At 42.2% G+C, this 22,638-nt stretch overlaps 1 protein-coding gene across 1 annotated transcript in view; it reads right to left on the bottom strand.

The window, feature by feature from the left end:
- Positions 1–22,638, bottom strand: part of THSD7B (thrombospondin type 1 domain containing 7B) — a 549,335-nt gene that overhangs the window by 57,302 nt on the left and 469,395 nt on the right. The window contains exons 15-16 of the mRNA XM_019554526.1: positions 12,961–13,094; positions 11,980–12,133 (exon numbers count right to left, since the gene is read on the bottom strand). Coding sequence (XP_019410071.1) covers positions 11,980–12,133; positions 12,961–13,094 — 288 coding nt within the window. The remainder of the gene's footprint in view (positions 1–11,979; positions 12,134–12,960; positions 13,095–22,638) is intronic.

Raw genomic sequence — 22,638 nt, 5'->3', positions numbered from 1 at the left:
ACTTTGAAAGTCATCACTAAAGTTGGACAGAGCAATTCTGTAACTACTACATTTCTTGCAGTCCGTTAGACTTTTTTCCCGTTACTGCTATGTAAGTAACACAGTGGTGCACTAAATAGAAACAAGCCCAGAGAAGTCATTTTCTTTGTCATCCAATGAGAAGGCAGTTATAGCAAGTGAGAAAAGTTTTATGATGAAAGAAAAGCATAAAAGAAAAGGAATATTATTTGAAGAGTATTCTGAGTTGTAACAGAATAATCATGTTTCTAACATATTATAGTCCCCAGGATACACTATTTTAAACCTTAAGCACGATTCATAAACAAGTTTTTTTATCTAACTAGATTCTCATATGGCTCTCATACTCATAGAACGCAAAAGTTGCAACACGTTAGCCAGATCTTTAAACACATTTAATTTATTGAAATGCTTCCATATTAAACTATAAATAGTTAGGTACATTATGTTTAACAAGCTATTCAAAATGAAATGTGCAACCCTTAAATGAAAGCGAATGCATCTCTAGCAAGGGGCTCTGACCAGTTTTAACTGTGTAATGAACCATTCATAATAATCTGTATGCAGATGGAAATGTTCTGTAACAATTTAATAAGCCATTTACAATAACATGAGCAGCCCTTTATAAGGTAAATCTATTAGCCTATGTGTTCTTCTGAGGCTTTTCTGTACTGTAAAATCATTCAGAAGCCATTCCTATATTCATTTACAGCTTACTTTTTAAACTATTTTTTAAAACTGATTTCCAGGAAAACTGTAGCATAATGCAAGCAACTTTCAACTGCACAGCTACTTGTATGTTAAAACAGACACAGAATTAGCAGTACTACTAAAATGTCTCCAATAATATCCCTTGACTAGAATATTTTGCATCTTGGACTTGAACAGACAAATCTCAGGCGTGGAAAATACAGTTCCATGGTTGTTTAATCCTTTAATCCAGTCTCTGTGCTTTGGAACCTGTGCAAAACCTGCTCACAAAGGTATCAGTTGTGATGAAGCCTTCAGTAATGCATACTACCATACATCAAGAATATGAATGAGACCACCATTTAATTTCCAACTGTCTCTGGAGGAAAAACATTTCCATTCAATACCAATTCAGACTTGCCATCTATGATGAAAGCTATTACTAAACCTATGTGCAATCCACATCATCTGCTCCCATTTTTAATACCATCAATCAGCATTTAAATAGTACACAGCAGATTTAAAAGAATAATAACGCCATTGTTACAAATATAGGGCCGTATGTTACTATTGATCTATACGGAGAACTGCCACTGAAGGTGGGACAGCTGCTCTCACTCAGTAGATATGTAACCCTGCATAATTAACTAATTTCACACCCTTAAGAATTAGCTACTGTAAATGCCAAACGCTGAAGCGAACAAGGAAGCCACTCAGATCTGATATTAGGGCTATGACTGTTATCTACACGATAGCAAAGAGCTAACAAAATAAATTTGAGATAATTATATCAGGGACTTGTAGCCCAACTTGCATATTAACTCAGTTTAAGAATGCTTTGATGAATTCAATTGAAGTCAATTAATTACATTTCCACGTCTGATGAATAAGAAGTCAAGACATTGCAGATACTGCATGTTTTCTGATCACTGAATATTTTAACAGAGATGACAGGATTTCAGTTCTGGATTGTTTAGCTGGTTCTTTGAGCAATCAAGTGATGATGTCTGAATACATGGTCATCTCTGGAACTAATATGAAACCTCTGAAGCACAATGCAAGCAAATCTAATTTTCTAATGATGTTTCCAAAAAGCAAATTTCAAACCATTATTCTGAACTATACTCAAGTCTCCAAATGTAAACTACCCGGTTGTTCCTTATTTACATAGAAGAAAGCTTTCTGAACCAAAACATAGGAGTTCTAATGAGAGGAAAAAACATTTGATTTACATCTTAAGGATACAAGATGTGACCATATTAGGGAATCGGTTTAGAATCAGTAATCACAAGATTCTTGAATTCAGCCAAGAAAAGAATACAATCCCAGACAACAACAGTCAGATATGAGATTCCAGAAAGACCAAGTTTAGGACGCTGGAAGTGTTCAATAAGAGGAAGGATTAAAATCTACCACTAAGCAGCAAGGCAGGAAATTCTAAAAGACACTATACCCAGGTAGAAAAAAATGTAATTTGATGGGAAAAGAATGTAACCTGGAGCTGTGGAAAGATGTAGAATTTAAAAATATATACATTTAGGAGACGTAGAGGTTTAAAAAAGAGTGAGAGAGAGAGAGAGAAAGAGAAAGAGAGAGAGAATTGGGGGGGGGGGGGCAGTGAAAGCAAAACAAAACATCTTCTCTTCCTCCCAAGATATGAAGCAGGTAATGCTGTGAAAAGAAATATAATAAATGAAGCACATATCAGGAGAGAAAAGTGCCAACAGGGAACAGGCCTACTAACAAGAATACTGACCATCATTATGGGGCACTGATTTCCATATGAATGAAGAGCACTAGGCATCTTGAAGGTTACCCATCCACATAAGAAAGAATGTATATAAAACTAGACTAGATGAAAAACAAAAGGGGTACTTGCTGCATTGACAAAGGATAGACTGGATGGTCTAAAATGCTTTTTTGGTGTCTAACTACTTTAATTGTGTGACTCTCTACTGAGGATAAGCTTATTATCAATAGCACTAGAACCTGATTATAAATGGCTGGAAAGAAATTCTAGTATGTCCAGAATCAAAAGTTGTTTTTTTTCCTTTAGAATGACAGGTCTACTCATTTCCAAGATGGCTTTAACACAATGGTGACTTAGTTTAAGTCAACTGCTAGGATTTGTCAAGTTTCACAAACTTCCTCTAACACAAGACAGCCAAAGATGTCATGGGAATGGAGAAGCAGATTTGTGAGTAGGTAGGCTTCCCCATAATATAGTAATCTTGGCTTACAAGGGGTCTATCACTGAAAATGTGTAAAAAATTCCCAAACATACAAAATGTTTATATGAGTGAGTTTGTGTGAGTTATTTCTCTTCTCTTGCTAAAGTTATTTTTTTTTTGCATTTCAACAGAATCTGATCTTCCCAAACTTGCCTAAATACAGGACTATTAAGACACACAAAATACCCATATTTAAAAATACAGGACCTTTTTTTAAATCAACATACAAATATTATTGTTTTGCATATTTTTGGTATTTTATATTTGACAAAAGCAACCTCATATGTAACAGGACATCTATTATATAAAATCCTGCTAAATAAGAGATTATTTTAAATTACTAGTACATTTCAACTAAAATCAGTACATTTGCAATAGTATTTTTTTTGATGGGCTCAAAATCAATTCCCAAAAATCAATGGGAGTTTTCCTATTCATTTTAATTTAAACAAAATCAAGTCCTATATTTAACACTTATTTTATCACTATCATTTATTATATTATTAGTTAACATTTTCGACCTTAATCAGTTATTTTCATACATTCACCATCAAAAGATTTTTAAAAAGAGAATAAGATAAATGGACTGGATGGCTCAAAAACAGTAATGTGAGATATAACTTTAAATCTCCAAATGATATGTTTTGATTGGTATCAACAAAAAGTTATCCAATATGTTTGGTGAACCATATGAAATAAGATGACTTTCGAATTCAGTACTTTGGTTACTGGGCTAAGTACAGACAGTCAAAAAGCCCAAGGCTAAAGTGATTCAATCTTTGCAGGTTAGTCTAAGCTGTGTGGACTGAACCAATATGCAAGTAAACAGACTATTACTTTTGATTCTGGAAATGCAACCACATGCTGCATCCTGGTCTCCACACAGACACAGCCCTTGACTCCAGACTGTGGGGGGGGGGGGGTGCCTGGCACACCTGCTGGTTTCTGGGACCAGGGGCATGAACACTCCCACTTGTGGGATGTTTTCACTCCGGTAGACTCTGGAGGGCCGGGTGAGGGAGCTACAAGAGGAAGTGGACAAGCTGCGGATCAATCAGGAAACACAAGGCAGAGACTGACACCTATTGCCAGGCCCTGCATCTTGAGAACAATGCCATGGAGACAGGGCAGAAGAGCTAAGCTGACCATGATACTCCAACCAATAGTGAATGGAAACTGGTCACGTCAGGACTGTGCATCAGCTGCCCCACCAATAACCCTCCACAACAGTTATGCAGATCTCTCACCATCAATGGACATTGCATCTGTGTGGGATCAGCAGATCCCAGCAAGGAAGCAATGTAGGGCGATAGTTGTGGGAGACTCCCTGCTGCAGGGCAACATAAGGAGCCATCCAGACCCCCTTGCACAAGGGGTCTGCTGCCTTCCAGGAGCCAGGATCAGAGATGTTATGGCAAGAAGCCCTAAGCTGGTCCACCCTACTGACCATTACCACATGCTCCTTGTCCACATAGGCACCAATGACACTGCAAGAAGTAGCCCTAGGAGGATCATGAGCGACTACAAGAACATTGGGGCAAAGCTAAAGAGCCTAGGAGCACAAGCTGTGTTCTCTTCAATCCTCCTGGTCAGAGGCCATGGCCATCAGTAGGAGGAATGCATTGAGGTGGTCAACTGAAGGCTTAGGAGATGGTGTCACTGTGTGGGCTTTGGACACCTTGACCTTGGTACACAGTTCTACGACAGGGACGGTCTACATGCAAGGGATGGTATTCATCTCACAAACAGAGGGAAGAAGTTCTTCACTATGAAAGTCACCAACGTGTTGAGGAGAGCTTTAAACTAGACAAGTCCAAGGGCCGGGGACAAGGTTGCACTGCTGTACACAAAGCCACTAACCACAATGACACATGGGAGGATGTTCAAGAAATGGATAACCAGATTGGTACTGACATCTTGCAACACAGAAACGGCAGCATGACAGAAAACCTAACATAACTAGGGGACAGCTCCAGTGCCTTTATGGGAATGCCAGAAGCATGGGAAATAAAGAGGAGGAACTGGTACTCCTCCTGGTTGATGAAGATTTTGATCTGGTTGGGTTAACAGAGACTTGGTTGCGTGAAGCACATGATTGGGCATTTAATATTGAGGGTTATAGGCTTTACAGGAAGGACTGGGTTGGATAGAAGGTAGGAGGTGCAGCCCTCTATGTGAAAGAGCAGTACCCTCCCTGCAGGTCACGTTTGACAGCAGGGAAGTGTCCCTTGAGACCCTCTGGGTCAGGATACAAGGGGAATCATGAGAGGGAGACCCGATGAGGGTGGGAGTCTACTATAGGCCTCCCTCCCAAGAAGAGGAGAGTGATCAGGTGTTCTTCAGAGAATTGACTGAGGCAGCTAGCTCTACAGACATGATTGTCACGGGTGACTTTAACTACTCTGATATCTGTTGGGAGGATCACTTGGCAACCTCCAGCAGGCCGGCCAACTTCTTGGCAACAACAGATGACCCGTTTCTGATACAGGTTTTGGAAGGGCCTACCAGGGATAAGGCCACCCTGGATTTAGGTCTGGCCAACGGTGATGACATCATAGGAGATCTAAGGATTGGCGGTACTCTGGGAGACAGCAATCATAACCTGGTTAGACTCACCATCCACCATAAGACTGGGGCAGAACAGGAGTCCTGGACTTCAAGAAAGCAGATTCTAGGAGACTCAAGAGGCTAGTTGGAAAGTCCCTCTGCAACCAACAACTAAACGACTTGGAAGTTCAGGAATGGTGGTGCTTCCTTTAAGGAGGCAATTCTCATAACCTAAAAACAGGCCATCTCCAGGCAAAAAACGGCAAAAGGAGCCAAGAGACCCACTTAGCTCAACAAGAATATTAGAGAGCTTTTGAAAAAGAAAAAAAAGCAGCATATAAGCAATGGAAGAATGACTAAGCAACCAGAGAGAAATATACCAGTGTTGCCAGGGCCTACAGATACAAGACAAGGAAAGCCAAGGCAGGGATAGAGATCAAGCTGACTACTAGAATAAAAGACAATAAAAAGTTCTCTACAGATACAAAAAGAGCAAAAAAAAGTCAGGCTCCACTGCGGGAACCTTACTGAATGCTCAGGGGCAGGCCACAGTTGATGCCTGCGAAAATGCTGAACGCCAAAATGTATACTTCATGTCAGTATTCCTGAAATCAAACAGGGTCTGTTCACCTGACCAGAGGCCCAGGGAACATGGTGTAGACAACAGGCTATTCAAAATCAGTCCTGAACAAGTGAGGGATCTCCTGAAACACTTGGATATATTCAAGTCTGCTGGGCCTGATGACCTGCACCCAAGAGCCCTGAAATAAATGGCTGAGCTTATAGCAGCACCACTGGCCAAGCTGTTTGAGGAGTCATGGAACTCAGGAATGTTCCCAGACAAATGAAATACAGACAATCTGGTGCCCATCTTTAGGAAAGGGAAGTGGGATGACCCTGATAACTACAAACTGATCAGTCTGACCTCAGTCCTGAGTAAAATATTTGGAAAATTTATTAAGCAGGCCATCATTTTCAACCTGGAAATGGACAAGGTGTTAAGAAGTAATCAGCACGGCTTTGTTGAGAGTAGTTCAAGCCTGACAAACCTTGTGTCCTTCTATGACGAGGTAACTACCCATCTAGACAAAGGACACAAGGTTGATGCAATTTACTTAGACTTCAGTAAAACCTTTGATTCTGTTTTCCACAGGATTCTCTCAAACAAACTGGAGGGTGCTGGACTTGTCCACCCACCTCACTGCAGACTGGTCAATTGGCTTAGATGCTGCACCCAGAGGGTGGTAATTGATGGGATAGCCTCATCCTAGAGGGCTGTCTCCAGTGGTGTCCCCCAGGGATTGATGCTTGGACCCGTGCTCTGTAATATATTCATTAATGACTTGGATGAGGGAGGTGGAAAGCTCAATGATTAAGTTTGCAGATGATACCAAACTGTGGGGAAATGCAGGCACACTGGAGGATAGGGTCAGGATCCAGGACAACCTTAACAGATTGGACTTATGGGCAGAATGGAATCAGATGAGATTTAACAAGGATAAGTGCAAAGTCCTTCATCTGGGTAGGAAGCACCATCACCACAGCTACACGATGGATGGCGGCCCACTGGCTGGTACAGCATCTGAGCAAACCTGGGGGTTACTATTGACCAGAAGATGAATATGAGCCAGTAGTTCAATGAGGCTGCCAGGAAAGCAAAGAGAACTCTGGCATGCATCAGCCATTGTGTGTTCAATAGATCCAGGGGGTGCTCCTCCCTCTCTATTTGGTACTCAGCTGGAGTACCGTGCCCAGTTCTGGCCACTGCACTTCAAGAAGGACATGGGTAAGCTTGAGAGGGTACAAACAAAAGCCACCTTCATGGTCAAAGGCATGAAGGATAGGCTCTATGAGGAGAGCTCTGTGAGGAGAGCCTATCCTTCATTATCTTTCTTTGGGGAATGGGGCCTACTCAGTTTAAGTAAGAAAAGGCTGAGAGGTGACTTGATAGCCACCTACAAGTACATCAGGGTGAACACCAAGATTCAGGAAGCCACTTCAAGGAAGGACGAGGACCAATGGATATAAGGTTATGGAGGGTAAACTCAGGCTAGATATAAGAAAGAACTTCTCTGTATGGGTCACCAGAATCTGGAACATACTCCCAGCAGAGGTGGTACAGTCACCATCTTTGGAGATGTTCAAGGGGAGACTGGGTAGGCACCTTGTTGAGCTTGTCAAGCCCAACAATTTCCTGCCCAGGACAGGGGACTGGATTTGATGATCTTACAGGTCCCTTCCAGTTCTTCCTTTCTATGATTCTATGCCTGCATTGGCTCAGGCCAGAAGCTGAAGAGCATTAGAGCATGTCGGGGTGGGTATTATAAGGCCAGGGCCCTCGCCTACCCAATGCTCTCTTTGGTGGACCACTGGGAAGATCCAGGGAGCATCATCACCATCTACCCCATGTGTTATATATTATATATACCCCACGTATATAAATATTATTGGGAGTTGGACATAGGATGGATGATGATTCCCCCAGGTCCTTCCCTGGAGGGCTTTTTCTTCGTGGCACTCCTCTTTCAACACGTGGTAGAGCACTTTCAAGAGCCCCTAAACCAAAATTCTAATGTCAAAGCAATAACATCAACATTATAACACCCCATTAAAGACTAACTTACAGGTCCATCAACTTATCCAGAGGCCTTGAAATCTATTAAGCAGTTAAGGAACAACAAATCATGTGGTCCTAATGGATGCCAGCTGAAATTTATAAGCCGGGTGAAAAAAACTCATCAACTACATGTTGTTATTCTGAAAATCTGGAACAGACTTGAATTGACATGTAAGATGCCAAAATTATTACCATATTCAAGAAAGGAGGTAGACTGGAGTGCAGTAATCATTGTGGTATTGCATTCCTGTTCATAGTTGGAAAGATCTTAACCCGCACTCTGCCCAATAGACTCTCCTTCCTTGCTGAGGAGATTCTGCTCAAGTCCCAATGTGGTTACCGACCACTCAGAGGTACAGTAGATATAATCTTTGATGTTAGATAGCAGGAGAAGAGCCATGAGCAACACCAAGAACTTTACATAGCATTTATACACATACCTTTTTGTCCCACAACGCGCTGGAGATCCACTGCTTCAATTAATTCGATTAACCAAGTCTGTTTCGTGCTCAAGGTGACGGTCACTGTGCTGCACTGCATACAGTTGTATAACCAGCTAAATGAGCGTCAGCATGCAGAAAATGGTGGCAGTGCACTTTTGAACTAAAACACCTTCAAGGCGTTTTAGTTCAAAAGTGCACCACCGCCATTTTCTTTGCACCAGTGCGCATTTCGCTGCTTATACAATTGTAACTGTTATAGCACCGGGTGCTTTTCAGGGCACCCAGCACTGTGTCCCTTGCATGTGTAAAAAAGCCCTAAGGGTGAAATTGTATTGCAGGTATTCGGCACGTAACTGGACTTACGTGCCTAAGTGTGATTCTATTCTACCTCTTTTTGGGACAATCATGATAGTTATGTGACAGCATGTTACAAAAGTAGATACATTAACAGGTGCATTAAGCATGGACGAGAGTAGCATTTAGGCTCTAAATCCACCTAGACCATCAATAGATGGAACAAAATCTGTCCTTTGGAGTCAGATTTTCAAAAGGCATTCAGGTACCTAAATCTAAAGATGGGTTCCTACAGAGATTTTTAAAAGTGCCTGTATGACTGTCCACTCACTTGGTTAGCTGAATCTTAGGTCCCTAAAGAAACCTATACTAACCTGGCTTTTGTAGAACATCTTTGTTTCCATATACACAAGTGTACACAGCGTTTTATGCATTACTACAGTTAGCACTAACCCCTCAGAAATGAATGGAAATAATGAGGGATATCAAAATTATACCTCAAATCATAGACAGAATTCCCACTGACCTGGTAACAAAGTGAATATTTAACTGCTATACGAGTGTGTTTCCCTTAATATTTAGCTCTCACAGTAGGATTGTCATGAAAGGACGTTCCTTGATCTCAGATTTGCTGGGATAGTACTTGAACCTTTTTATGTTTGATACCATAAAATAATTACTCATCTCACTACTACAAAAATAGTGAGAGACAGTGTTGTTCTTAAGCTATTCTTCTTAGGATAGCCATTAAAATAGACAGCAGACATGCAAATCAATGTCCACATTGCCTTTTCCTAAAATTATTTTGACCCATTCTGACAAAACCTGCTGTCTATTCCTGTTCTTTTTAGCACAACGGTTAAGACCCCGCCCTTTGGCAGTTTTAAAAGAGACTCGATCTAGCTTTTATTCTTTTGAAGTCTAAGTAGCTTCTCTCATAGGAATCTCCTTTTATGTCACCACTCAAATGGTTGTCTTGGTGATAAAGCTGAAAAACTGAGCTACTGTTAGATTAGTAGGTTGTACTTGAAGAATTATTTAATAAATCTCAAAACCAGACAAGGTACTGTCTACACTTAATATTCCCACTCATTAGCTGTCACATCTGTTATTATGCACACAGTATGTACACTTCAGCTATTTAAATTCAGAATATAATTTTCAAAAGTTATACTCTGGTTTTCCTTCACTGCAGTGTATTTAAGCTATCATGCAGCTGGTTTACATGATGTTGAAGACCTGTCTAAAATTTACAAGGGAGGAGGAATTGTTGGTTCACAGGCCAAGATGTTATTCAACAAGTACAGACCACAGATTTCCTCCAGCCTAGAACTAGTCTTGCTCTCTCCTGGTTTCTTCATAAGTACTCTGATCTACTCCAGTGCAATGACTGGTTCTGGCCTTAGTCGTGAGTCTGTAGGCATGCATAGGCACAATGCAATCCAGTCCTATAACTCTTTACTCATACAATTAGTCCTATTGATCAAGTCCTATTGTAATTGTAATCACTATGGTCCGTAGCAAATTCTTCAACACTGGGCCTCATATTGTCTGTGAAACTTCAAATAAGCACCATCCAGGCAACAATCTATAAGCGACTTGAAAGCAAACACCAGCAGCAAACAGTAGCCTCATATTCACAGCAAAGTATTGTAGAACAGATTCCATAATATTCTGTGCAGTAAACTGTAATAAGTCCAACACTTCTGATGCCCTGAAAAGTCAGGGTTAACATCCTTCTGTGGTGAGTACGTTGTTGCAACTCTCGGTCAGGATCAAAATGTGGCCTTTTCGGTTGTCACGAATTCTAAAATGAAGACAATCTATTTCTATTCCTGAAGAGACTCCCAGTGAAGAACAAAATCAGCTCAGAAGAGTATGGGCTGTACTACAGTGAGAGTAAGAAAAGACATCCAAGAAACCACCTGGATTTGGAATGAAGTGCTACGCTGAATCACAACTCTGGTGCTCTACGTGGGGCAAATACAGGAACTCAAATACACAATTTTATTTGACCGGTTCTGACTGAAAATATCTGCACAATACACAAAACACTGAGAAATGAGAGAAACCTGCCTGACTGTGGAAGACAAAAAACCATGCTTGCAGTAATGGACATACCTGCCCCAAACTGCCCATGCTTTTGATAGCGTTTCTTCTACTCCTAACAGGACCGTGAATGTTTATCTGCCATTGAAGTCCACTAGGCAAGTATGCTCATTCAGGAAAGCCACACAAAACTTGCTTCTTTCTTCTTATTTAAAGTAACAAGAGTAAAGCTGGGCAATTACTGTGATGAATACTCTGTTAGATGCTATGCCCACAAGGGCCAAGAATCTGAACAAGACCGAACTTGTTTTCTTTTATCCTTTTGAGAATGGGGAATTCGTAAGGAAATCTCATAGAACGCATGACATTTGCAAAGATTAAGGACAGCTGAACAGTGGCCTGCACCTCTGAACAACTAATAGGATTCTTTCTTCTTCACAGGGGGGATCTTGCTGCCACCATCTTCTCACTGGCTGTTGTGTCAATTCCTGTCTCCAGGGTGTTTCAAGATGCATAACAGGAAACAGTGCAGATAATGCTGTTTTCTGCAGCTTTGGTGGAGTGGGGGTGGGGTGGGAGATCAGTCTTCTGTGCAGCCCCAGTACTTCCTTTCTCAGAGCTGCACAGCACCGCACAGTTCAAATATGGCTGAGCTCATACATTGCCTCTCAAGAGTGGTCTATCAAGTATAAAGCATTTTCCTGCATGCACCTCTCAGGAGATTAAGAGAAAACAGGAGATACGCAATGAAGCTGCTATTCTCCGTTCTCTTTGTACCTGCTTTGGTTCCTCCCCCAGACCAAATGGAGAGGTGATCTGGCCATCTGTCACATTATACTCACTGTGTATTTTACTAATTAGCTTTGTTTTTTTTTTATGAGGCTCAGGCTTCGTAGGAATAGTTGACATTTAAAAATCATAACCAGGCTGGATGTAAAATCCATTAAGCCCAACTTCCTACAAGAAAACTGTTTGCCGTTGCTGCTGGAATGTAGGAATAATAGAAAGGGAGCATAAAGCGACTTAAGGAAAGGAAATTGCGAAACGGACATGAAAACGCTCCCTCCAGAAAGACTGTGAAGATAGTTACCTGCGGGCATTTGCTCCATTGTCCCCAGTTAGACATCACACACTCGTAGGGGCAGTACAGGCTACACTTTTGAACTTCATTAGGGGTTTCAGACTGATTACATAGCATGCTGGGCACAGCCTCTCCTTCACCATCCTCTGAAGTATTTACACATCTACAAGGAAAAAAATAAATATTTTTTTTCACCTGACAGAAAATACCTTGTATAAAACAAGAGAGGTGTTCATCTGATTTCAGATGAGCTAATACATGTACACTCTACCTCTGTCCCACAACACTGGTTAAATTATTATACAAACAATATTAATTATGAATCTAATGAATGGTTGGCGAATTGATGCCGACTGTATATCTGTTTGTTATTCAATTAAACTATTTGCTGAATAGTAACAAATAAGCTTCAGACTATGGCATGTGAGCTTTTAATTCTGATTGCTCTGTGTAGTTGCCATGTGAATGTGAATACTTAATAGGTCATCTAGATCATACATCATTGTTCCTGCTCCTTGATTGGACAGAAAACAATTCTAAAAACAGTGAAGAACAGACGGCAGAGTCCCAGCATAATTTTTTGCACAAATATTAACAACAAAAACTTGGGGGACGTCTGAGTATTTTCATAAATACCACTGGCAGCAATAATCTTAGAAGTAATAATATTTCCATTAAAATCATATTAAACCGGGTGTGATGCTCTTATTAATCTTTTTTTCTGTTCAGCCAGGTTTTCTATACAGCTGGAATCTCAGCGGAAGAGTTGTAATACAGAAACTAAAGCAGGTTGTTCAAAGAAGTCATTATCTTTACACACATGAAACTGCATCTCAGAGACGTATTTTTATGAAAACCTTTGTAGGTCAATGCAGTCCTCCTTTCACCTAAAACATTGAGCTGAATAACATATTTACTGTCATAAGGCCAATTATTTTGTTTTATGCTAATTTTTATATATTTAAAGTAACTGCCTTTGTTATCACACACCTGACTTTTCTTGTTTGTATTCCTTCCCCACAATGTAGGGAATTTTGCTCAGTGTTGATTTTGCATGGAGACCATGGCTCTACTATCCAGGAATACTGATTGCATTCAGTGTAGCATGGGACTGCCTCATACACCTGTCAGGGAAAAGAATCAAAATTATTCATTTCAACCATCCAAGTTTGTATCTCCATAGAAATGCCTAAGCAAAACAACATTAAAAGTGTACTACTGAAAAATACCCTGGATCATGCTCCTTATGCTAAAAAGGTTGCAATAGGTTTAAATTCAGGGAAACGTTATTGGCTTGCCAAAAGATTTTCAAAAAAATAATAAAAGCTGTAATGTGTATGAAGCATTTTAAAAAACTGAATAAATAAAAAGCTGTTTTCTGAAGCCTGAACAAGAATTCCATTACAATCTCATTTTCTCAGACTACTCACATATCATCTATCAGATAGATCTTCCTACAACTACAGCGCATATTATGGCCTTTGATGTTCTTAAGGTACTAACTGAAAAATAAGCATGTTTTGCATGTAACGTATCTATATGTTATTTACTGAAAAGAAATGAAAGTGTATATATACATCCTAGAAATTTCGTTTTTACATACAAAAAATTTAGATGTTTGTTTTCTAATAGTTACTTAACTTCAGCATGTCTTCCAGGCAAATAGACTGTTCATTCATCTAAACTTTATTTTCCATGTGAAGAATACATTTGAAAGCTGGAAAAAAATATTATAAAGGTGGGGGGGAGAGGGGGAGCCTCAATATTCAAGCTATTAGTGAGAAATATTATTTAAAAGTATATTGTTATGTTTAAAATGAATGAATGTCTTAACAATGTTCATAAGCAATGCTCTAAAGGGCAGCTTTCTGTGCATTTATTTTGCTTGTATTTCATTGAACTTGGACTATAAATCCAGTTTCCCTGCCTAGATGGAGCTAAATGTGAGACACAAAGCTGTCCGTTGCTATATATGAAACACAATACACTGCAATGAAAAAAAAATTACAGCATATAAAATATTGTTCTCCAGCACACCAAAATCTTTTTGGCCTTGCTTCTGGGGAATAGTTCAATTTTCAGCATTACAACTGTAATTCATACCCTCTCTTACAAAATGTGGAACTTAAACCATACAGTTTTAGTATGGCAGCTCATAATTTCATAAAAGAGGCAGATGATGACTATGCACGTTCTGGCCTAACAATAAGAAAGTCATATTTGCAAGATTTTTGAGGGGAGTAGAGATTACATACTATGTAATGGAATATTCTCCAAACAAGATTGGTGCAGTGTCAGCACGTTAGCTGCAAATCAAATGAAAAAGAAATTATTTGTTAAGGAACACCTCAGGAATAGAAAATGATGTCAGAAACAAATATGAACTGTGGGCCTGTCTTTGGCTCTCTGTCTATAGTGTACAGGTTTAGCTGAAAGGGGGATAAAATAAACTGAAAAGGGGAAGGCAAAATGAAGGGAAATAAGGCAGTGGAAGCAGGAGCTGGCAAGAAGAAAGTGAGATTTTAACCAGTAAAAGAATTGCGCTTTATTCACCAAAAGCAGAAGTGAAGGGGAGCAGAAAAGTCAGAAGCTAACTGCTCTGTCAGAATGAGGAGGTGAGAAGTACAATAGGAGTCAGCTCCGAATGCAGCGATAGTGCAGTAATAAGCAGAATAGCTATTTAAGAAACTAGTGTAAAGAGGGAGAAAAGAAAGAAAAGCAACAAATCCCAGATTACTGAGCCTGTGGATCAGCTTGACAGGATGTAATAAAGACTTTACTTTAGGGGTAATAAAAAAAATCTTTCATCCTTTGTTCTTCCTTCCTACTTTTCCTAATATGCTAATATGGTAGGGGTGAAAATTACACTTCAGTCCAGATACATCAGGAAGAAGAGCAAGACGTTTCATATTTTCACCCTTATCTTGAGCTATAAGGAAGGAGAGTTTTACATTTGCAGCTCACCTCCTAATTAGATGAGCCTGCACCGAGGTCAATGTCAGCTCATACCGCACACTAACCAATGAATCTGAGCTAATGCCTTCCTTACACCAAGAAGAAATGCAAAACTCTACAACTCTTGGTTCAGAGACGATACCTTTTATTAGGCCAACTAAAAAATCACAAAAAAATTGGCACTTGTATTGAGGGCGTTAACATAAATATTAGGACACTCTGGGTTACAAATCATAATGACAAGTCTAGCATCAACACATTTCTGTCATTTTGCAGTACACTAATTCTCACTAATGTTACTCTGATGTATACAAGAGCACTAAAAGAGTCTAATATTTTATTTGGGGTATCACTTACAAAGCTTTACAATAATATAGGGGAGTGAAATATGTCATTGCTGACAAGTCTGCAGAGACAATGCTTTCCTATGGTCTGGTGTTACTTTCTTATCCATCTACTCCTGCTTTTGTGCTAGTTCACTGTGGGTGCATCTACACAAGACACTTACTGCACAGTAGCCTAATAACACTACGCAGTAGTGTGCCAGTCAAAAACCGGGCTAATACAGTACTGCACAGTGTTATCAGGCTGTTTTGTAAGTGTAAAAAAACACCCCGTGCACCAGCACTACTGAGCAGTAGAGTAAGTTACTGCACATTGAATTAGTACTTGGTTAACTAAGTACTAAACTTAATGCATAGTAACGAGAGTGTATTAATGAACATGTAGATGCGCCCTGCATGATCTTGAGTGAGTTCGTCTTGGTGCATCGGCTTATCCATGTGACAAATGGATAATGGAGCCTTAAATGTTTTAATGTTTTCAAACATGTCATGAGACTGACTTAGATGTTCAGAGGACATGATTAATGGCTTCATATTCAAGAGAAAAAAAATCACTTTTTTCCTGCCTAGGTTCTATGACATTTAATAGGAGATAAAAATAAAATAAGACATTATTTCTCATAGGCTTGAATGGAATGACCCTGTCACAAAAGTGAGGTAAAGAATTGTAGACAGCATGAGGAAAAACAACACTAAACAAGAATAGCCATAAGCAAGTGGGATTGCCAGTAGAGCAATGCTCAGCCTCTGAAAAGCGATTTCAATCCAGCACACCAAATCACGAAATATTTAACGGAGTGAAACTTCAATATAGTGGTATTTACATCTTTGGTGTGATCAAGCACCATGAGAATGCTTGTACTGCCTATTTAAATCTCTAGATGGAAGAATGGGCTTGAAAGGCCCATTAGGAAGCCTAAAAATCTAGGGCCTGGATGGGTTGAAAGTGAATAATAAAAGAAATCAAGGAATCATAGAAAATAAGGGTTGGATGGGACCTCAGGAGGTCATATCTAATCCAACCCCCTGCTCAAAGCAGGACCAGACCCAACTAGATCATCTCAGCCAAGCCTTTGTCCACCTGGGTCTTAAATAGATGGAGATTCCACAAGCTCTCTGAGTAAACTGCTCCAGTGTTTTACTACCCTCCTAGTGAGAAGGCTTTCCCTAATATTCAGCCTCAACTTCCCTTGCTGCAACTTGAGACCATTGCCCCTTGTTCTGTTATGTGCACCAATAAGAACAGTCTAGCTCCATCCTCTTTGGCAACCTTCAGGTAGTTGAAGGCTGCTATTAAATCCCTTCTCAGTCTTCTCTAGAGTTAATAACCCCAGCTGCCTCAACCTCTCATAAGTCATGTGCCCCAGCCCCCTAACCATTTTCACTAGGGGTGCATCGATACAGATTTTGGTGGCTGATCCCGATACCCAATATGTAAGGAAGCATATTGGTCGATATCAATCCGATTTCTGATAGAGCCGCTTCCAGCTGGCAAGTCCGGTGTGGTGGAAGGGGACTGGAGGCAGATCAAGGTTCCCCACGGTGATGGAGGAGGCAGGGGCAGGCGCTGCCCAGGCAGGGCAGGGGGGTGGGGGCTGGAGCCACAGCTCATGGGTCGGAGGCAACTCCTGCCACTGCTTGCACCCCAGGAGGGCACAGGGGGTGGGGGTGTGCCCCGCAGATCTGCTCAGGATGGGGCGAGGCAGGCTGCAGCTGGGGCTGTGCAGGGCTCTTCTCGGGTGGGGCCTGGCCTTGGAGCAGGTGCTGCTGCCACTCCACTCTCAGCGCTGCTGCCACCAGCTGCCTGGTCCAGCCCCAGCTCAACGCTCTGCCTCCACCCATGCGCTGAGAAGAGCTGGGGCTGCACTGGGCAACTGGTGGCAGTGGCGGTGGGAGCGGAGTGGTGGCAAAATTTGGGATGGACGCAGCATCCTTCCACTGCCACCAGTGCCCACTTTAAGCCCAGCCCCCAACATGTAGAGCCCTGTGCAGCCCCGGCTACAGTCCGCCCCACTCAGATCCAGGGAGCACATGCCCCGCCATGCCCTCCAGGGGTGCAAGCAGCAGTGGGAGCTGCCTCCCCTCCTCCACAAGCCACAGCTCTGCTCCCCACCTCACCCAGCCTGGGCAGCACCTGCCCCTGCTCCCTCCCTCACTGCACAGCATGTGATCTGCCCCCCCCCTTCCCTTCCCACCCCCATCTCCTTCCACCGTACCAGACTTACCACCTGGAGGTAGCTCTCCATGCTGCCTGCTCTGCTCCTCACTGCCTGAGTGCTGCGCTTCAGCTGCACACAGCACAGGCATTTATCAGCCAAATTATCAGCCCCATCAGGCCAATATCCAATACAGCCAATTTTCTTTATATCAGTACCAATCCGATATCAGACTGATGTATCAGTGTACCTCTATTTTTCATTGCCCTCTGCTGGACTCTCCAATTTGTCCACATTCTTTCTGTAGTGGGGGGCCCAAAACTGGACACAGTGCTCCAGTTGTTGCCTCAGTGGTGCTGAATAGAAGGGCATAATCACTTCCCTTGATTGGCTGACAATGCTCCTACTGATGCAGCCTAGTATGCCATTAGCCTTCTTTGCAACAACAGCACACTGTCGACTCATCTAGCTAACTGTCCAGTGTAAACCCCAGGCCCTTTTCTGCAGATGCTGCTTAGCCAGTTGGTCCCCAACCTGTGATGGTGCATAAGATTGTTCCATTTTAAGTGCGGGACTTCACACTTCTCCTTACTGAACCTCGTGAGATTTCTTTTGGTCCAATCCTTCAATTTGTCAAGGTCTCTCTGAATGTTAGCCTTACCCTCCAGCATTCCATGCTACCTTCTAGATTACGGATGAAGATATTGAACAAACCAGCCCTAGAATCGACCCCCGGAGCACTCTACTTGATACCACTTGCCAAGTAGACATTGAACCATTGACTACTTACACTCTGAGACCAAGGATCCAGCCAGTTTTCTATACACCTTACAATCCATTCATCCAACCCATACTTCCTTAGCTTGCTTGCAATAATGTTGTGGGATTTCAAAAGCCTTGCTAAAGTCAAGGTATATTACATCCACTGCTGTTCCCACATCCACAGAGCCATAGAAGACAATCGGATTGCTGAGGCATGACTTGCACTTGGCAAATCCATGGTGACTGTTCCTAATCGCCTTCTTCTCCTCCAAGTGCTTGTAAATGGATCCTTTGAGGACCTGATCCATGATTCTTCCAGGGTCTAAGGTGAGGTTGATGGGTCTGTAGTTCCCTGAAACCTCCTTCTTCCATTTCTTAAAGATGGGCACTATATTTGCCCTTTCCCAATCACTAGCATTCCAAATCCTTTTCCAAATGTCACCTGGTCTATTTATGGGCAGCTCTTCAAGCCCCAGAAGTGCTCAATACTGTGAGCAGGCACCCTTTTGATTCCCAAACACCACCTACAAGGGATTGTGGAGGTAGGCTAGTCACATATGGCTATTGAATTAGACCCTACTTGGCTCCTGCATTTGAGAACTTCTTGCCTGAATCTTACCTAGTTTGTAGGCCCCCTCTACAAGTTACATTTATGCCATAATGAACATTTTAATTGTGGGACAAATGGCAAGAGTACTGTATGTGACACAATTTAAGGTGACAAAAATGTCAAATGAAGCATAAAAATGTTCTACATATACAGGTTCCAGGCTAGGACTGGAATTAGTTAATTGTTGGTCCAGGCATCAGGACTTTACCAGGGTTCATTTGAGATCATGGTGTAGTCCCAGGGACAGGGACAGGATTGTTGCCTCTGGTCTTGTACCTGCAGGCATCTGGTTTTCAACTTGCTGGTGCAGGGGATGTCCAGGACCATAATCTTGGGCTCCCCTTTGTAAGCAGACTGCTTTGCCTGTGGGTTTCTCCAAGCAGGCTCTTGCTCCCTGAGAAGCTCCTCAGCCAGTCCCCAAATAAAACAGAGTTTTCTAAGCAAACAAAACATGCAAACACAACCTTTTTGTCCTGCCACAGACACCAATAGGGGATCCCTGTAGATCTGGCCTTTATAGAGCAGTCTATCCCCTGCTGTGGCCAGCTGCTTAGCCCACCACCTGCACCACAGCTGTCCCTTCAGCTTCTATCCCACTGCTCTTCTCTCCAGGGTTTTTAAGCATGTGGTGAGCCACTCCTTAATCAGCAGCCTCCCTACAGTTACAGTTATTCAGTAGGGCTACCTGCCCCCTCTTCAGAGGACAAGCTTAGCTGCCTTGCTTAACCCCTGTATTGGCAAGTAAAAAGGGTACAATTGGACAGGTCTAAATCTGTACTTCCTGCCATGCATGTGATGCATGAGAGGAAACATGATTGTTGAGTTTGGAAATCAGATCCCATGGTGTCTTTACATGAGCCAGGGGCCTTATAAACCTCTCCCAAAATGGAGACAGAATAGGACCCAGAAGCTGTACTGTGAAGTGCAAGAAAAACAATATTTTTAGGACTGAAATCCTCTTTTCCTTAAGTTTCTTGTTCTGTGTTAGACGGATATAACTTTATAATTTATCAACTGCTATTACATGGCATCAGCATCACATCATAATTCAAGTGCTACACCATAATATTACTCCTTACTCCATTAGGGTTTTGGATTAAAAGATTTCCTTGTCTCGTATTCCTACTTGCTTGGAAAGAGGATTGATCCTAGCAACTCCCATCCATTGGCTTCTTGCTACCTCTCTGTTGCATGCGTCTGAGGACGAACTGTAATCAGATTTGTTGACTCGGTAAGAGTTACTAGTACGGACAAATTGCAGGTATGTGTCAAAAATATACAGTACCTGTTTTTTGTATAAAGAATCACAACATTCTAGGAAACTTCACTAGTCGCGAGTTTACAAGAAAGAAACTAGATGAGAGATTCTGATAGACATAAATTACTGTACATTAAGAAATAAAACAAGGTAAAAATTAAAAAATAAACAAAGATGATCCACAAAAGAAACTGGAATAATGCTGATTTAAATAGCTTCTTTATAAAGAAGATGGGCTTTCAAAGATTACAGCAACATTTTATTCTCTAATTGTGCAACACCCATATCGTTCCATATGAAGTTATCTAATCCTATGTCCTCTGAGCTAAATCCTAATTGAGGAGGAGTTCACAGGAGGTCAGGTAAAGGGCACAGAGTACCAACAATACTAGTGGAAATCACTGTGTTGGTACTTTAGCTACTAGGCCAAATCCTACAGTCCCAGCTTAGTTTGAAGTTGCACTGAAGTAAGGACTGTAACATTTGGTAAGGATTTTTAGGTTAGAAATACTAGAAAAACCTGGTACTAAAACCCCCTTTTTCTAAGTAGTAATGCTTTTCTAACATTACCACGTCATTTTTACAAACTAAACCACAGCTTCACATAGTGAAGAGGCTCTGTCTACCCTGCCATCATTCTCAGGGTGAATCAACACCTGGGGAGAAGTGAGTAACATCTACACATACATCACTCCCATGAGCTCTGCAGAAGTGTTCATTATGAAGAAGCCAGGTATCCTCTCTGATGTCACATCCACCAGCAAACCAAAAAACAAACCATCAGTCTAAGATTCCTCCTTGCTTTCCTCAAAAGCACTTGTCACTCCTGTCTTGCCTTAATACTTCTTCTTTTTTTTTTTTTGGCTACAATGCCTTCTCAGTCCTTCCAACAGGTCCTCGGGTCTTCAGAATACATCCAAGGCTCTCCAGTATTGCTTGTTTCCAACTGGCCTGTCTGTATGGATGGCTGATGTTGACACACCTATTTCTGCACCTTCTCAGGTTGGTGTTCTATGTACTTTTCCAATACTATCAAACCCATCCATTCCAACAATACCCAGGATCTGGGCTAGAGACCACGAGTTCTCTAGTTCACAAATCACCAAATAAATGTGCACTACCATATATCCTCAGAGGAAAAGGTTCACCTCTAAATTTGTTCTCTTCTAGCTAAGTTACATTTTGGAAGACATTATAGAGCTGCACTTCTGCATCAGGAGAGTGTTAAATATATGCAGGTTTCCGATGTCTATTAATAGAGCAGGTAATTAGGACAGCCCTGATCCCCCAACCTCCTATTATAATGCATACTTCTAGCCTACTGACAGATGTTTATTTATAGGCATGATGGGATCTGATCCCAGCTCTCAAACTTTTTGCCTCCTGCCATGCTACACATGCATGGCAGGATGTGCAATTTTGGGATCAGGGATCAGATCTCAACTGGGCTATGATCCCAGGCTGCTCGCACACCAGCAAGTTGAAAGCCAAGTGCCCAACAATCAGCTGTTTATGAGCTCGGCCAGGGGACCACATTGGGGTCAGGAATCGGCCCCAGTATGGTTCCCACCAGGCTGATAACCAGTCGACTGTTGACCTGGTGGGGAGCACAGCAGGGCTTGTTCCAACCATAGTATAATCCTGGACTCAGCCAGCCAGAGCTGCCCAGCACAGGGTTTAAAGTCCCTGGTGGGGGGAAGCTTTTTCTCCCCCCAAAAGGCTGCCCAGCTAGTGCTGTGCAGTATGGGGTTAAAAGTTCCAGTGGGGTAAGCCAAAGATTACCCCCTCCTTACTCCCATGCTGGCAGCCCAGCCAGCAGTGTCCAGCCCAGGGTTTAAAGTCCCCAGTACTGGAAGCAGAAGCCTTCTGGACCTCCATTCTCTACCCTCCCCCACCCAGATCCCAGCCAGATCAACAATCAAGCGATTGTCAGGCACCAGTGACACATTAAATTTAAAGTGCCATAAAATGAGCCATAAAAATCTTTGACATCCTAAGTGGAACACTTTATGCTCATTCCTATTTTATGGTGCCTTAAATTGGGTGCATGTATAACACTCTTCCTGCTTATATTGCAATTAGCAAGTTAAGTGTGGCATCAATGTAATGTGTAGAGGGGACATTATCAGGGCCAGCCCATCCATGCCTGCAAAACTTGCGTCCGCAGGTGGCCTCACAGCCAAGGGGCCCCATGATGCCACCATCCTCCCCAGCAGGCAAGTGAAAGTCGCAGTTTTAAACTCCGCACCCATTTTCAGCACCAAGTTTAAAACTGCAGCTTTCACATTTGCTTCCCTTGCAGCTGGAAGCAGGACCCCTCCTTCACCAATGGGGCTAGGGCAGGGGGGCAGGGCTGGGGTCTTGCCTAAAGAGCCCCACTGCACCTGCGGGCCGGGTGGCACCGTGCCTGCCAGGGAGGGGGCTGAGCTGCGCTGGGAGAGCCCTGCCTTACCTGCTCTGCCAGGCCCAGCCCAGCCCAGCCCTCTGCATCTGGGGGACCGCTTGGGATGGCTGGGCAGCAGCTCCCTGCGCATGAGTTTAATGGGAGTGGGGGAGAGTGAGACTAAGCCATGGGCAGCTGCG

This window comes from Crocodylus porosus, unplaced genomic scaffold, assembly GCF_001723895.1.
Source record: "Crocodylus porosus isolate Cpor-Errol unplaced genomic scaffold, CroPor_comp1, whole genome shotgun sequence".
Classification (NCBI taxonomy): Eukaryota; Metazoa; Chordata; order Crocodylia; family Crocodylidae; genus Crocodylus; species Crocodylus porosus.
This window is presented reverse-complemented; position numbering and strand designations above follow the sequence as displayed.